This window comes from Agrilus planipennis, unplaced genomic scaffold, assembly GCF_000699045.2.
Source record: "Agrilus planipennis isolate EAB-ADULT unplaced genomic scaffold, Apla_2.0 scaffold91, whole genome shotgun sequence".
In the NCBI taxonomy this organism is placed as follows: domain Eukaryota; kingdom Metazoa; phylum Arthropoda; class Insecta; order Coleoptera; family Buprestidae; genus Agrilus; species Agrilus planipennis.
The window spans coordinates 956,884-974,186 of record NW_020440825.1 but is presented as its reverse complement, the minus strand read 5'-3'; the positions used below and the strand labels follow the sequence as shown (position 1 = coordinate 974,186).

At 32.3% G+C, this 17,303-nt stretch overlaps 4 protein-coding genes and 1 long non-coding RNA gene across 8 annotated transcripts in view; 1 reads left to right on the top strand and 4 right to left on the bottom strand.

Moving 5' to 3' along the window:
* LOC112906167 (putative glycerol kinase 5) lies at positions 1-4,583 on the bottom strand. The gene is made up of 7 exons (XM_025979916.1): positions 4,429-4,583; positions 4,108-4,216; positions 3,350-3,444; positions 3,130-3,293; positions 2,926-3,059; positions 2,687-2,862; positions 1-29 (listed from the first exon to the last, which is right to left on the bottom strand). The coding sequence occupies exons 1-6, from the start codon at positions 4,552-4,554 to the stop codon at positions 2,726-2,728; spliced, it is 765 nt and encodes a 254-aa protein (XP_025835701.1). The 5' UTR covers positions 4,555-4,583; the 3' UTR covers positions 1-29; positions 2,687-2,725.
* Positions 1-17,303, bottom strand: part of LOC108735498 (putative glycerol kinase 5) — a 24,475-nt gene continuing 7,172 nt past the window's right edge. For 2 of the 4 annotated variants that reach the window (XM_025979912.1, XM_025979911.1), the window contains exons 2-12: positions 16,366-16,496; positions 16,218-16,311; positions 16,072-16,155; positions 2,588-2,673; positions 2,440-2,529; positions 1,752-2,066; positions 1,451-1,685; positions 693-787; positions 473-636; positions 269-402; positions 1-205 (exon numbers count right to left, since the gene is read on the bottom strand). In XM_025979912.1, the coding sequence (XP_025835697.1) occupies positions 69-205; positions 269-402; positions 473-636; positions 693-787; positions 1,451-1,685; positions 1,752-2,066; positions 2,440-2,529; positions 2,588-2,673; positions 16,072-16,155; positions 16,218-16,311; positions 16,366-16,473 (1,542 nt within the window). In that variant the 5' untranslated portion in view covers positions 16,474-16,496 and the 3' untranslated portion in view covers positions 1-68. The remainder of the gene's footprint in view (positions 206-268; positions 403-472; positions 637-692; positions 788-1,450; positions 1,686-1,751; positions 2,067-2,439; positions 2,530-2,587; positions 2,674-16,071; positions 16,156-16,217; positions 16,312-16,365; positions 16,497-17,303) is intronic. The other 2 variants (XM_025979914.1, XM_025979913.1) reach the window with 2 other exon arrangements.
* On the top strand, positions 4,761-9,354 carry LOC108735495 (dolichyl-diphosphooligosaccharide--protein glycosyltransferase subunit STT3B). Its single transcript, XM_018467479.1, has 12 exons — positions 4,761-5,023; positions 5,075-5,293; positions 5,618-5,861; positions 5,919-6,117; positions 6,428-6,599; positions 6,659-6,837; positions 6,891-7,099; positions 7,208-7,479; positions 7,647-7,908; positions 7,998-8,236; positions 8,295-8,379; positions 8,690-9,354. Exons 1-12 carry the CDS (start codon positions 4,884-4,886, stop codon positions 8,765-8,767), a joined length of 2,298 nt encoding a protein of 765 aa, XP_018322981.1. The 5' UTR covers positions 4,761-4,883; the 3' UTR covers positions 8,768-9,354.
* LOC108735499 lies at positions 12,396-13,192 on the bottom strand. The gene is made up of 3 exons (XR_003232214.1): positions 12,980-13,192; positions 12,691-12,927; positions 12,396-12,487 (listed from the first exon to the last, which is right to left on the bottom strand). It is a non-coding gene; the product is annotated as an uncharacterized LOC108735499 (long non-coding RNA).
* The window catches only part of LOC108735497 (prestin-like), a 21,860-nt gene continuing 17,833 nt past the window's right edge, over positions 13,277-17,303 (bottom strand). Inside the window, exons 12-14 of the mRNA XM_025979909.1 lie at positions 14,350-14,552; positions 14,139-14,294; positions 13,277-13,887 (exon numbers count right to left, since the gene is read on the bottom strand). Of these exons, the coding sequence (XP_025835694.1) occupies positions 13,618-13,887; positions 14,139-14,294; positions 14,350-14,552 (629 nt within the window). The 3' untranslated portion in view covers positions 13,277-13,617. The remainder of the gene's footprint in view (positions 13,888-14,138; positions 14,295-14,349; positions 14,553-17,303) is intronic.

Sequence of the window (17,303 nt, the reverse complement as noted above, 5' to 3'; positions counted from 1 at the left end):
ATATGTAAATTTTTATTTAGGTGTAAAAAATATTAATATAATGTTTATTAAAATACTTTCGTCTTATTCTAATTCCACTTTGTAAATCGTTCCACAGCCCGCATCCAAGTTTCAAATTCCTTTTTGAAGTATTGTCGTTTTTTAAGGTCAGGAGTAAAGGTTTTATCTTGAGGTAATTTACTTAAATATTCTTTAGTCCATAAACCTTTAGGTATTGATTAATAATTGCAAGATATTTTTATATTGTACAAAAAGAGCAATTTCTTACCAGCCTTAATACCAGCCACATATGTGACTCCCTGTACTGACATTTCTGTAGAAATTGTTCTCTCAATTTCCATATCAAGAATACTTGCAAGAGAGCTGAGTATAAAATCATTTTTGGATACACCACCATCAACCCTGAAGTACATTTTGCGTTGCGTTATATTCTAATCAGTCCTAATTAATATAGCGAAATCGAATTAAGTACCTTATTTTTTTAAATTTTCCCACTCGTTCTTTTATCATTACATTGACCATAAGGTAAATTTGAAAAACAATACTTTCTAATACAGCTCGCACCAAATGGCACTTTGTAGAAGTAGGAGTAACGCCGATAAAACCAGAGGTGGCGTTAGGATCATTAATTGGAAGCTAAAAAATATTAAGCACACATTACAGAAAAGTGAATATTGTACGTATAAATTTACCCAAAACCCACTAAAAGCAGGGATAAAATATACACCGTTATTCCCCTGGGCACTTTCCGCTATTTCAGATGATTCAGGGGCATTTTTAATTAATTCTGTAATGTAGACAATTTTAGCGAATCAATAAAACAAACTTATGGTAGACATATAAGAATAGAGCGCGCGGCCGAGTTAAGAAACAACATTAACTTAAATAAAGAGAGCAAATTAAGTGGTCCCTATTATTTTACTCAGCCTTTTGATCGATATAGCATACGGCGACCATAATAACAGTTCGAAGCTTAATTAATATCATATTCCTCGTAAATTTGGTTGGTGGTGGTTTCGCGAAGTTCCCTTTCTTCCTATAACAGTTTGATCGGTTATTTTTCGTCCAAATTCCTACATTTTCTACAATTTTGTAAGCACAACCCTCTGAAATGAAAGAGAAATGGGAGTCGAATGTTATATAGACTATACGAAAACACAGAGGTCGTATTTACTCTCTTTCTCTTTTTATACCTCTGACACCCAGTTTGCGTGCTCTATTATTATATATGTCTATGTTTAAACCCCATACGACAAAAAATATCAACTAGTGTTCAAATCACATTAAAAAAAAAGGCGAGGAGTTGTAAACACAATAGGCGCAATTGAATGGAATGAGAATATTTTTTTAATACGTTATTAAATTAGTAATTTTAATCAGTAGGTATAAAATTAAATACTCGTCATATGGAGTTTATAGAAACTTACTTATAATAATAATTTTGTCTCACCTGTGTTAATAATCCATTCAATAAGAGACCCTGTGTCATTTGAACTTGTTTCTTGCATAAAAATTGTATCACCATCGTTCATTTTCCATGCAACCAGGGGATACACTTCGGAGTGGCTACCGTAAGCTTTGCACCCTGTATTTACGTTCAAAAAACTCCCCGTACCCATCGTGAGTTTAACATTTCCGTAATGAAAACAGCACGAACCAAATAACGACGCAGACTGATCAGACATCTAATAAAAAAGAAATAAATGAATTAATAAAATTGAGAAAGAATAAATAAATGTATTAATTCTTACAACACAATTTATTGGAATAGTTGTCCCCAGTATTTCCTTATCTACAAATCCAAAATCGTAGTCGCAATTTACAACTTTCGGGAGTATCTTCATTGGAATATCAAAAATTAAACAACACAAAGTGTTCCACTGTAGCAAAAAGGGATCATATAATCCTGTGGCGCTTGCATTTGAAATGTCGGTTACGTACGTTTTTCCTTTTGTAAATTTATATATAAGCCACGTTTCGATTGTTCCGAACATAACATTATTTTTTTCGAGACATTTTTTTAATTCTGGAATGTTTTTAATTGCCCACAATAGTCGAAAAGTTACCTAAAAATAAACGTTTTTATAATGGGAATAAATTACGATAAAAAGTAACAAAAAAAAATTGATTGGTTAAACATTTTAAAAACATTATTATATTAGTTCACCGGGTGTGAATTGTCGCACGAGTCGAAGAAAATGGCAGCAAATTCCCGGGAGAGTGCCATTTTTCTTCCCGAAGGCCGCATACAATTTTTTACCATACCGTTGCCTCGAAAATACGATTTTTCCTGATTTCAAGGGCGAGAAAATGCAACATAATTTTCCAAGTAAGAAATCGCTTTCGGCTGAAGAAGCAATTTCTCCGAAATCAGGGAAAACTATCGTACTTTCGAAAGGGCTATGGCAAAAAATATTTCAAGCATAAAATTATACCTACCAGTAAATTTGAAATTCGTAGCTTACTTCCGGCCAAATACCTCTGATTTCTAGTTGTTAAATATAAACAGTAGGAAAAAAACTTTAAAAACTGAAAATAAATTAATATTAATACGTAACCAGAAATATTAAAAAGCCCAATACTTTACATTAACTGTTACCGATTTATCCCAAGCTTTTACTATATCGTCAGCCCTTAAGTCTTTCCATGTGATAAAATTATGAAAAGGCACACCTGTATCTTAAAAATATTAATATAATGTTTATTAAAATACTTTCGTCTTATTCTAATTCCACTTTGTAAATCGTTCCACAGCCCGCATCCAAGTTTCAAATTCCTTTTTGAAGTATTGTCGTTTTTTAAGGTCAGGAGTAAAGGTTTTATCTTGAGGTAATTTACTTAAATATTCTTTAGTCCATAAACCTTTAGGTATTGATTAATAATTGCAAGATATTTTTATATTGTACAAAAAGAGCAATTTCTTACCAGCCTTAATACCAGCCACATATGTGACTCCCTGTACTGACATTTCTGTAGAAATTGTTCTCTCAATTTCCATATCAAGAATACTTGCAAGAGAGCTGAGTATAAAATCATTTTTGGATACACCACCATCAACCCTGAAGTACATTTTGCGTTGCGTTATATTCTAATCAGTCCTAATTAATATAGCGAAATCGAATTAAGTACCTTATTTTTTTAAATTTTCCCACTCGTTCTTTTATCATTACATTGACCATAAGGTAAATTTGAAAAACAATACTTTCTAATACAGCTCGCACCAAATGGCACTTTGTAGAAGTAGGAGTAACGCCGATAAAACCAGAGGTGGCGTTAGGATCATTAATTGGAAGCTAAAAAATATTAAGCACACATTACAGAAAAGTGAATATTGTACGTATAAATTTACCCAAAACCCACTAAAAGCAGGGATAAAATATACACCGTTATTCCCCTGGGCACTTTCCGCTATTTCAGATGATTCAGGGGCATTTTTAATTAATTCTGTAATGTAGACAATTTTAGCGAATCAATAAAACAAACTTATGGTAGACATATAAGAATAGAGCGCGCGGCCGAGTTAAGAAACAACATTAACTTAAATAAAGAGAGCAAATTAAGTGGTCCCTATTATTTTACTCAGCCTTTTGATCGATATAGCATACGGCGACCATAATAACAGTTCGAAGCTTAATTAATATCATATTCCTCGTAAATTTGGTTGGTGGTGGTTTCGCGAAGTTCCCTTTCTTCCTATAACAGTTTGATCGGTTATTTTTCGTCCAAATTCCTACATTTTCTACAATTTTGTAAGCACAACCCTCTGAAATGAAAGAGAAATGGGAGTCGAATGTTATATAGACTATACGAAAACACAGAGGTCGTATTTACTCTCTTTCTCTTTTTATACCTCTGACACCCAGTTTGCGTGCTCTATTATTATATATGTCTATGTTTAAACCCCATACGACAAAAAATATCAACTAGTGTTCAAATCACATTAAAAAAAAAGGCGAGGAGTTGTAAACACAATAGGCGCAATTGAATGGAATGAGAATATTTTTTTAATACGTTATTAAATTAGTAATTTTAATCAGTAGGTATAAAATTAAATACTCGTCATATGGAGTTTATAGAAACTTACTTATAATAATAATTTTGTCTCACCTGTGTTAATAATCCATTCAATAAGAGACCCTGTGTCATTTGAACTTGTTTCTTGCATAAAAATTGTATCACCATCGTTCATTTTCCATGCAACCAGGGGATACACTTCGGAGTGGCTACCGTAAGCTTTGCACCCTGTATTTACGTTCAAAAAACTCCCCGTACCCATCGTGAGTTTAACATTTCCGTAATGAAAACAGCACGAACCAAATAACGACGCAGACTGATCAGACATCTAATAAAAAAGAAATAAATGAATTAATAAAATTGAGAAAGAATAAATAAATGTATTAATTCTTACAACACAATTTATTGGAATNCCGAGTGGCTACCGTAAGCTTTGCACCCTGTATTTACGTTCAAAAAACTCCCCGTACCCATCGTGAGTTTAACATTTCCGTAATGAAAACAGCACGAACCAAATAACGACGCAGACTGATCAGACATCTAATAAAAAAGAAATAAATGAATTAATAAAATTGAGAAAGAATAAATAAATGTATTAATTCTTACATTTCAAATTACAAGCAATTTATTAAATGTGAAAATATATGAAAGTTAATTTAAACCGGACTGCCATACTTTAAAAGCATCCTGTTTTTTATAAGAAGAAGATACCGATAATACTTCATGCCATAACACCATAGATATGGCATACGCAAATCCACATCTGCTGTATAGTGTACACGTACACATCCACCAAATTTTAATAAGCCACATCATGTTGTGGATGTTGTGAGATTGTTTTTCATGCCGGCAGTTAAATTAACATAATAATGTGGAAATTAAATAGCAAAGGGGGGTTTACTAGTTTAATTATATTTACCGTATTAGCGTTAGCATGGATAGCAGGCTTTGCTTCGCGTTTATTCGCGGTGATACGGTTCGAAAGTATAATTCATGAATTTGATCCATGGTAAGTTAACCTGAAACTATTGAATCAAATGTGTATTACACTGAAAAATAGGTTTAATTACAGAGCGACGGCCTATATGGTCGAACATGGTTTTTATAATTTTTTGAATTGGTTTGACGATCGTGCATGGTATCCTTTGGGACGTATCGTAGGAGGAACTGTTTATCCAGGTCTTATGATTACCTCCGGAAGTATTCATTATATATTACATTTACTAAACATAAATGTCCACATTAGAGACGTATGCGTTTTCCTAGCTCCAATTTTTAGGTAAGGTTATATTCGAAAAGGATTTTTACAGGCAAGTCCTTTGAAGTCACAAGCATTATTAAGCTTTAAATTTCGAGTACTTATGTAACTCATTTGAATAGATAAAACCACTTGTGAATCATTTAAGCAGGAGTTTTTACTGTTTTAAAATCGTTATTAAATACCATAATGGAACTTTTAATTTTAGAATTACATTTAATAAATATGTATAGTATTCCAAAAATGTCTAAATGACTAACATTTAAATGTCTGCAATCTTAGTTCCTCTTTGAATATTGAAATTTGAAATGTATTTCTTAAATTCTTAATGTTTTCTTCCTTTAGTGGTTTAACTGCAATTTCAACGTATTTGTTAACAAAAGAGTTATGGTCAACAGGAGCAGGCTTGTTTGCAGCATGCTTCATAGCAATAGTTCCGGGGTACATTAGTAGATCAGTTGCAGGAAGTTATGATAATGAAGGAATAGCTATTTTTGCTCTGCAGTTTACATACTATTTATGGGTTAAATCCGTCAAATCAGGTTCAATTTTCTGGTCATGTATGACAGCACTTTCATACTTTTACATGGTTTGCTTTTATTAGGTAAAATAAACTTTGCTTTTATTAAAAACAAATTTTTTTTAGGTTTCAGCGTGGGGTGGATACGTGTTTATAATCAATTTAATTCCCTTACATGTCTTTGTTCTAATTCTAATGGGCCGATATTCTAATAGATTGTTTATAAGTTACACCACATTTTATATTCTTGGCTTGTTATTGTCCATGCAGATTCCTTTCGTAGGATTTCAGCCAATAAGAACCAGTGAACATATGGCAGCTTCAGGTGAGAAACATTCATTTGTTTAGAATTGAATTATTTTCTGATTTAATTTTATTTGCCATTTTCATCTATCTTAACTGATAAAAGACACCAGGGGATTGCAAGTGGGATATTATTCCAAATTTTTCAAAAAATTACTTATTTAAGTGTCTATGTACAAGGGAGAAGACCGTATCAGTCTTGCATCCAAAAAAACACTTCTTTTATCAGCTCTTAACTTAGACGCCTTGTAGTTTCAGTTGTTGAAAAAACAATTTTAAGAAGTGTTTTAAATAAAAAAGTACAGTATAATAATAATTGTTTTATTTTCTAGGTGTTTTTGCTCTTATAGTAGCTGTAGCTGCATTAAAATACTGTCAAAGTGTTCTAACAAAATCAGAGTTTAAAACGTTCTTTTACTTTGGAGTTCTGGCTGTGGCGAGCATTGTATTTTTAGCGGTTGTTGTACTGACATATGCTGGATATATTGCCCCTTGGAGTGGACGGTGTGTTCTTTATTAATCGTTTTAGCCTATCATAGAAGATACTTATTGTTTCTTTTTAGATTCTATTCCCTTTGGGATGTAAGCTATGCAAAAATTCATATTCCTATAATTGCTTCTGTTTCTGAGCATCAGCCCACCACGTGGTTTTCATTCTTTTTTGATTTGCATGTACTTGTTCCAACTTTTCCAGCAGGATTGTGGTACTGCATTAAAAATATAAATGATGAAAGAGTATTTGGTAAGTTTTAATATCTTCATTGGTGTCATATATCTTTTTTATTGCAATTTTAGTTGTATTGTATGCACTAAGTGCCGTTTATTTCGCCGGTGTTATGGTTAGGCTCATGTTAACCCTCACACCTGTTGTGTGCATTTTAAGTGGAGTGGCCTTTTCGACTCTCCTCGACTTCTACCTCAGGGACAATGATACTCCTAGACCAAATGAGAGCGATGATGAAGAAGAAAAAGCTAAAACTGGTGGCAGAAGGCTCTATGACAAAGTAATTTAAATTTATATAAAACATTTTATGTAGACAGTAAACAAACAGTAAGATAGTGATTAATTTGTAAGAATTCCTCTTCAATTTTTCTTTTATGAAATATTTAAGGCTGGACGTGTGCCAAAGATGAAGCATGAACAAGTGCGCGAACCTGATGGAATCGGATCTAATCTTCGAAGTTTTGTCCTCGTTGTATTAGTTTTGTTATTAATGCTGTTTTCGGTCCACTGCACGTGGATCACCAGCAACGCTTATTCCAGTCCTAGTGTCGTTTTGGCATCGTATGGTAATGATGGTACACGTCAGATATTGGATGACTTCAGAGAAGCTTATTATTGGCTATGGCAGAACACACAAGACGACGCGAGGATCATGAGTTGGTAAGTATTTAAAAAAATATTTGTTTTACTCTTCTCAATTTTGGAAATCAACTGTAGCAATAAAAAAATGCATTATTATATATATAATTAATATCGCAAGAAGTACTTTAAGGTTTGACAAGGATTTTGCTTATTATTGAAGATTGAGAGTTAATTCTTTTATGTAGGTGGGATTACGGTTATCAAATAGCTGGTATGGCAAACAGGACAACTTTGGTGGATAACAATACCTGGAATAATAGTCACATAGCACTCGTGGGTAAAGCAATGTCGTCTAATGAAAGCGCTGCCTATAAAATAATGACATCACTAGACGTGGATTACGTGCTTGTGATTTTTGGGGGCGTGATTGGCTACTCTGGTGATGACATTAACAAATTTTTGTGGATGGTGCGTATTGCAGAAGGAGAACATCCCCAAGAAATTCGTGTAAGTAACATTTTCATTCTTTTTTTATTCCTCACTATTGGTAGAAAATCGTATTTGAATTACTTTTACTTATTTTGTTTGTTTTCTAGGAAAGTGATTATTTCACTGAACAGGGTGAGTTCCGTGTCGATGCTCAGGGTTCCCCAACCCTTCTGAATTGCCTTATGTACAAATTGAGTTATTATCGGTTCGGAGAGCTAAGACTGGACTATAGAAATCCGCCCGGTTTTGATCGTACCCGTAATACCATCATCGGGAATAAGGACTTCTCACTAACGTACCTAGAAGAAGCCTATACAACCGAACATTGGCTAGTAAGAATTTATAGGTAAATCAAGTCATTTAATAAATTTTCTATTTTAGATAAAATGTATATTTTGTTTTAGAGTAAAGAAGCCTCACGAATTCAATCGCCCACGTATTCCAGTTTCTTCTAGAATTATTAAGTCACAACATTTTACGTCCAAAAAAGTAAGTGGTTAATATACTTAAAAAAATTAAAAAGCGCATTATTAAAATAATGTAGAACTAGGAACGAAAATTGAATAATACGATAAGTATCACACAGGGCGATAATGTTTGTTAAAGAATACGCTATATACATAAGAATATTGAAACCAACTAATTTTCAATAAATAATAAGAACAAAGTGGTAAAGTTTCAATAATTTATGATTTTATTTTTTTTTATTTTTTAAAAAATTAGTATACGGTATTTTGTATTTTATTTTTTATATCGGTAACCGGACCTAATTGCTCGATTTTTATTTATTTTTTTTCAGAATTCTAAACGAAGGAAGGGCACCCTTAAAAATAAAGCACTGGTTGTCAAGGGCAAAAGACCATTAAAACAATCGTAGTCAATCAATAATTCGATTTAAATATTTTTTTTCCTTTGACCGTAACATTTTAAGACGTTATAGTTTTATTTGTTACGTAAAAGTTTCCAATCCGTTCGTACCAAATGAATTTAGAAAATATTCGTCGTAGCTTTAAATTTAATTCATGTCTTTGATGCAATAATGAAATATTCTTTTGTGTTGGTGTTTGGGACGTTAGTCTGCATTTAAAAACGTATTTTAGTTTAGTTCTAATTTAAAGAGATAGTCCCTGTGCTTAGGTAGTTCTTATTGACATTTCCAAATGTATACCTATTTTTTTTTTCAAAAAATAAAATTGAAAAGGTACAAGCATTAGCAATTGTCGGGGTTCCTCTGTGATGTGACGTAATGGTGTTTATTTGTATTATTATTATTGTAGTAGTTTTTGAGACTTATTATAGTTTATTTTGTGATAAAATGGTAATACTATAATGTCCACATTGTCAATCTTTGATAACATCCACTTAATAATTTGTTATTACGATAATCAAAAAATGCAAAGCAAAGAAATGTTTTCTATTACACTTGTACTATTGGAATATTTGAATAAAAAAGGGAAAAAATGACTACGTCTATTATTTTGAGGAGAAAAAAGATAAATTCTAAGTTGGTGCAATCTCATTCAAATAAATTTTATATTCTAAAAAGTCTCTTTCTGGGTAGTCATTAATTTTAGGTTCAAAAGAATATTCTGTACTTACCTTAAACGTTTATTTAAGAGAAAATTAATCATTTAAAAACGATCCCTATTTGAAGAGGAACTAGCTAATGACAAAACGTTAACTTATTTAAAGCTTAAAAAAACGAACATTTTAATGACCTTCCTTATATAGACTTTATTACTTTTGTCTGTGTTTATTTCAAAACTAATCAGCTAGTCTTTTTTTTTAATAAAAAAACACTAAATAAACGTAGAATTTTAAAAACATTCAGTACATACAATTCCTAATTCCTTAACTTTTCTTCCAGAAAAGATCCTTACGTCAGGATTTGATTAAAAAAAAGTAGTTTCTAATAGTACACGTTAAACACCATCAGCTATTATATGAATTGAAAAATAAATATTTATAAACAATTCGCTTACGGTCTAGTTTTTTCTTCTGCTTTTTCTTCAGTATGCAGTCCCTGCTGAGGTACGATTTATTATTATTTGATCCAATGACAGATAAGGGAGATGAGTATGATAAATGTGAGATAGATAAAGACAATGGAAGAATGAAAACGGTTGTTAAGAATGTGAATGGGGTTCGACGGGAAGCAATCTCGACGTCTGATTGACCATGCTCTCCCCACACGATGTCGTTGAATAACCGTTGTGGAAAATGTCTGGTATTTGAACTAACGATTCGACTAAGGTATGCTCATCGAGGAACGAATCTAAAAGGCCGTGAGACTGACTCAATTTTTCCAATGATTTTACGTCATTATCCACTGCAGCCAGGGCCCTTTCTAGTTCCTCAGTTTCTTCTCGAGTAGGCTCATATTCGCCATTTCTATTCACTGTTAACAAAAGAAATATATCAGATACATAATATCGTCAGAACTGTTCAAATGCAAATGAAAAAGGTAGTCATTTGAAGAATAATTTTACCCTTTTTTCACATTAATTAATAGAATAATAGTATTGCAAAGGCTTATTGTTATAACTTGGGTAAGATTTGGTATAGAAAAATGTCGGGGAAGAATACCTCTTAAAAACCGTATATTTTAAAATCAGAACACAAATACTCTATTTTCAGATAAATTTTTAGTTTAGAGTTGTAACTCCGTCATAGAGAAAACACACTTATTACTTATTGATTTCAGTATAACTATTTCACCACACAATTGCTTTTCCAGGTGCAATAATTTTAGCAAAACCAATCAACAAACCTTAAAACTGTATTTTATTATTCCTTAAAAACTTTCTAACCAATCAATATAAAGATATATACCCTTCTTTTATTGATCTGCAAGAATTTTTCATATTTACCCGAGAAAAAATCGCTGAACTCTTCCGCAGGAATTGTACTAAGTACTGTACTAATGTCAGTTTCTTCCAACAAATTGGTGGCATGACTGACCAATCCCTGTTCTACTGAGACCAATTCTAGACCGTCTGCTTCATGTAGATCAAGCACTTCCGGAGGTAATTCTGTTGACACTTCGCAAATGTGGGTGTTTAAATTCGTACCATCGCCGACCCCGTNTCCAAAATTTTTTAGACGGTAAAACCTTCACCTCAAATGAGTAGGTCAAAAACCTCCTCGATCAGTTTTTTGCCAGCAAAGACCAAAAATTTTATGAGCGTGGAATTATGCTACTACCAGAAAGATGGCAAAAGGTGTTGGACCAGAACGGTCAATATATAATTTAATAAAGTATTTGTTTATTACACGAAAACCGTCTTTTATTTCCACAAAAAAAAAAAAACGAAATGACTTTCCGAACAACCCTATAATATGCTAGACTAGTCAAGATATTTGTTAGGTAAAAGTACCTTATCAATTCGTTAATATCATAGCCGCTATTTTCAATAACTTGATAGCTTTCATTTAGGAGTTCCTATAAAATAAAATAATATGTAATATGAAATTAATTTATTTCGATTATTTCAAAACTAACCCTTTTCCTCGCGTGCTCCTTACAAAGGGGTAACTCATGTGAGATATCAAATACAGGCATTGAACATTGTGTATTGTCTGCGAATTTCGCGGTACAAAAAGCAAAAAGAACCTGGTCCGAATTATGCATGATATGCACTGTGCAATAGTTGGTACAGGGTAGCGCTGGACGCACACAGTTCTCAATTTTGCAGTTTCTGCTGGGCACAAGTCTGTCATAACCCACACATATGTTAGGTACACTTCCACTCTCCAGAGAATCCACTTCCGGACTTGTTTTCCTATCTACAAGTTCTTCTGGAAAATCCAACTTACCCAAATTGCTTTTTAGAATCTGTTTGAGGCGCCTCCTCAATTCGTACCTCGTTATTTCTAAACGTTCTTCTCTAGATTTTTCCTCCAATTTCAATTTCTGTAAATTATCTATATTAATTTATATGTTCATGCATTGTTATCAATAATTTATTACTATAAATACTTTATTTTATTAATTTACAAAAGGTTGAAATAATTCCATATTAACATTTTTAAATGCCTTGTTAAAAAAGGTTTTATAGTTACAGAATCAAGTCTGCATTCTTTAGAATAAAACCAAAGGTTATGCATGTCAGTACTTACCTCCAAACTTGTACAGAACCAATGTTTTTGATAGTGATTATAAAGTATTTCTGAGCCATCTATCCTCTGCAATGATTCATGGTAATTGTTCCAATTGCTGTTTCTTTTAAGGTGAGCTGTTGATGATGAATTTAATTTGCTAGATTTTATTTTACCACTTAAACCTACAAAATTAACTTTACTAACTTTAGTATACAGAGAAGGCAATTACTATAGATTATTACCTATAATACTGTGAGCAGATAATTTAGTATCGAAATCAGAGTCATCTGGTTCTTTTTTGATTTTTGGGGCAGGTACACTAAAGCTTGGCTGAATATATTTGGAATTAGGGAAACCAACATCAGGTTCAGATTTTGGGCTGTGTAAAACTTTACATGATTCTGTTGGATGCAGGAAATTTAATTTGCTAGTACTATTTACAAATTTAAACTTATCATCTATATAATCAGAAGACAAGGACCTCTGTCCATTGTATCTGAAACAATAACATTACTGTTACATCAACACCACCACATCATTTATTTTGTCATTTGCTTGTTCAACTGTTATTAAATCTAATTACAAATTCATATTAAATTCCTACACACACACTTGCTCAAGATGCACAAAACTGCACTTAAAATTCCATGAATTTATTTTCTGTAATTAGATGTACAACAGAGAAATGGTTGTATTTACTTCAACGATGCAGCATACACTTATATTTATAAAAAAGACTTAATTTCTTCAGTGCCAATGCAAATTTCCCCCAAGTAATTGTTTTTGTACATTATAGGCAATTGTTTTTCACAATAATTCTTTTAAAGGATATTGTCATTTACCTCTGATTTCCTTTAAGCATATTAACAATCTTCATATGTTTTACGTTTCCATTGGATTGCTTCAATAACAATTACGTGCAGTATTTTCTAGATCCTATAACAGAAACTAATTAGTTTAATATAAACTTAGATTATAAACTAATTACCAATTCTTTTAATCAAAATAAACCATTCAATGTAAACAGCGCCAATTAGGTTAGAGGATCGTTTACAAAAATGTTTTAGTTAATAAAGGACTTACATTAGTTGCAAAATAAATACAGAAAACAATGTACAATATATATCTAATAAAAATGCTAAATAAAATTAATAATCAACTGTTTGATAAATGTGATTATACACAGCATTTGTCAACTAATTTTTTGACAGTTTAATTCAAGTAGTGTTACCAATACACCAATANTAGTCAGAGACATATTAGAGGCAGAAACAGGAGTTAGGAGGGGTAGAGGTAGACCTAGATTAGATTACTGTTCACAAACAGTTTAGGATATGAGATCTTCTAGTTTGAAGGAAATGCGAAGATTAGCTCAGGATAGGAAAGAGTGGAGGTACGTGTCCAACCAGTCTTAGGACTGACGATCTTATGATGATGATGAAACTTATCATACCTACCATAAGCATATCTGTCACAAAAGAATATTTGTAACAGTGTGAAAGTTTGTCGTAAATTCTACATCCGTCCACAACTTTTTGAACATTCACCCTCTCGTATCTTCCCGTCCCCCTCATACCCGACCATTGAGATATAGCTCATTCAAAAGCTCTCATCATACGCAACAATTTATGACTCGCAGATAGAGATATATGAAGCGGGGTATATATTGGAGTTGAGCGTAAATAACTTTGAAAAAAGGTACTCACCCGAACATCCAGCAACAAAAATTGAAACACCAATTTTCTGAAACTCTTCAGCGATCTGTTTTATAACTGTAACACCTGACGGATCAACATAATTAACTGCAGAAAAATCTAATATCAAACACATGAATCCTGTCGATACTTTGTCCTTTAGTTTACTTAATTTGTTATTTGTTTCTAACGAACTCACAATCTTTAACAAATTACTCAAATTATTATCACAATTGAGGGTTAATTATTACCAGCTTGCTAATGAAAATAAACAAGATGGGTGGTGTCGTGGGACACACCGGTAGGAACGAAGTTTCTTACGCCATTTGACAAATATTTATCAACAGCTCTCTCTCCCTCTGAAAGCGGTAAGTAAAAGGGAAAGAGATGTCTATTAGCATATTAGATGAGATAAAAAAGTTCGTTCCAAAAATTGAATATCGAATAACTTACAACGGTTGTATACTTTTCAATTTTGTTACGCATTATTAATTCTTTTTGAGGATTTAGACCAATAGTTTTGTACAGTTCTGTCCTAAAAATTGTTCGAGAAGCAAAATTTATATTGCCTCGATAATGAAATATTTTCAGCCCAGGTATTTCACAAACCTAGAATTATATAATTAAAAAAAAAAAAAGAAAATAAAGTTAGCATTTTTTTTACCATTTTGTATCTATTGATATCTAAATAGATATCTGTATCCGGAAGCGCTCCTAAAAGACACACATAGGGCTTCAGGCCCATTATTAAGACATTCAAAAGCGAAACACAAAAACCAATCAAAAGTCCAACATCGACAGCAATAAGTATAACAGACAAAAACGTAACCGTCCAAACTGCGGCGTCCATCTTGTTAAGTTTTAAAAATTTAAAAAAATCTTTTACATTCATTAGCATTCCTTTAAGGGCAACCACAATAATACTTGCCAAAACGGCCTAAAATTGATATGTTGTTTTAAATATCGCCCTTTAAACAAGGATAATTACATGTACCTTTGGCAAAGGTTCAAAAAATGGTCCTATCCACATCAAAACAAAAACCAATATTGAACATGATGTAATTGATGCCAGTTGGGTTTTTCCCCCAACGGTTTGCTGAATTAAAGAACGTGATATAGAGGCACAGTAGGGCATGCAAGAAAAAAATGAACCAAATAAATTTCCTATACCCTGTAAGATAAAATATTAATATCGGCAGTTACGAAAACCGACTAATTATGAATCATTCTACTTACAAGAGCTAAAAGTTCTTGATTTGCGTCAATTTCANCCGAGTGGCTACCGTAAGCTTTGCACCCTGTATTTACGTTCAAAAAACTCCCCGTACCCATCGTGAGTTTAACATTTCCGTAATGAAAACAGCACGAACCAAATAACGACGCAGACTGATCAGACATCTAATAAAAAAGAAATAAATGAATTAATAAAATTGAGAAAGAATAAATAAATGTATTAATTCTTACAACACAATTTATTGGAATAGTTGTCCCCAGTATTTCCTTATCTACAAATCCAAAATCGTAGTCGCAATTTACAACTTTCGGGAGTATCTTCATTGGAATATCAAAAATTAAACAACACAAAGTGTTCCACTGTAGCAAAAAGGGATCATATAATCCTGTGGCGCTTGCATTTGAAATGTCGGTTACGTACGTTTTTCCTTTTGTAAATTTATATATAAGCCACGTTTCGATTGTTCCGAACATAACATTATTTTTTTCGAGACATTTTTTTAATTCTGGAATGTTTTTAATTGCCCACAATAGTCGAAAAGTTACCTAAAAATAAACGTTTTTATAATGGGAATAAATTACGATAAAAAGTAACAAAAAAAAATTGATTGGTTAAACATTTTAAAAACATTATTATATTAGTTCACCGGGTGTGAATTGTCGCACGAGTCGAAGAAAATGGCAGCAAATTCCCGGGAGAGTGCCATTTTTCTTCCCGAAGGCCGCATACAATTTTTTACCATACCGTTGCCTCGAAAATACGATTTTTCCTGATTTCAAGGGCGAGAAAATGCAACATAATTTTCCAAGTAAGAAATCGCTTTCGGCTGAAGAAGCAATTTCTCCGAAATCAGGGAAAACTATCGTACTTTCGAAAGGGCTATGGCAAAAAATATTTCAAGCATAAAATTATACCTACCAGTAAATTTGAAATTCGTAGCTTACTTCCGGCCAAATACCTCTGATTTCTAGTTGTTAAATATAAACAGTAGGAAAAAAACTTTAAAAACTGAAAATAAATTAATATTAATACGTAACCAGAAATATTAAAAAGCCCAATACTTTACATTAACTGTTACCGATTTATCCCAAGCTTTTACTATATCGTCAGCCCTTAAGTCTTTCCATGTGATAAAATTATGAAAAGGCACACCTGTATCTTTCCTCCAAGTTATAAAAGAAGCCCTCTGAGTACTTATACCCATTCCAACGATTTTATTTTTATTTATATTACTGTCTAATAAAAATTAAATGTAGGATTCAATAATACCTTTTAACAATTTAAGAAATTTCACCTACCAGAGATAGCATTTTTTGTAACAGATAATGTAGCATTCCACAAATATTCTGGGTCTATTTCGACGTAGCCTTTCTTAGGGTATAACAATTTTAACTAAAAAAAATGAGTAAAACTGAATTTGAAATATTATGTAAATCGTAGATTTACCTTTTCGCTAGAAACAGATTTAACAGTATATGCCGTATTGCTTATAGACGACCTTATCAGTGAAGTCCCAACATCAATTGCCAAAATATATCTTTTGTCTTTGACCATTTTTGTTTTTTAATTTAGTTTTTCTAAAATCATTTATTTANTTTTTTTCAGCACTTTTTGTAAAACTTAAATCAAAAACGAAATATTGGTTTAGATAAAATTTATTTGTCTATAGTATGTACAACAAATCCTTTAACTCAAATTAAATAAATAAAGGTATTTTAATACAAACAAATACATTTATTTGAACAAAACTACATAAGATCACATTTATTGGTACGTTTTTCTTCAATCAAATTCGTAAAGTCGAAATTTTAGTAGTTCCGTTAAGCTCGAAAAGATTTATTGCGAACTGGGCTGCATCATGAACAGTCGGAAAGATTTTTATAACACTTCGCTTTTCATTATCATCCACCAGTCCACATTTTTTCATCATTTCATATATAGGACCTAAGAGATAAGTTAATATTTAACTACTTCACGAACTAATTAGTCGTTTCATTCCTTGTTGTTTCCTCGCTGGAAAACTAATGATGAAAGCTTTTGAATTAGCTATATTTAATACGTATTTAATTTGTGTTGCCTTTTCCTACTATACGCTTATCATGGGTGCGAAACATGGACGGTGGGCGCAGCGGAAAAGAAAAGGTTAGAAGCGTTCGAAATGTGGTGTTACAGGCACATGATGAGGATATCGTGGAAAGAGAAGGTTAGAAATAAAGAGGTATTAGAAAGAATAGGAAAAGAACAGAGGACTCTATAGAAGTCAATAAAAAATAGGCGAGATAGGTTGGTAGGACACTTTCTCAGGCATGAAGGTCTAGTCAGAGACATATTAGAGGCAGAAACAGGAGTTAGGAGGGGTAGAGGTAGACCTAGATTAGATTACT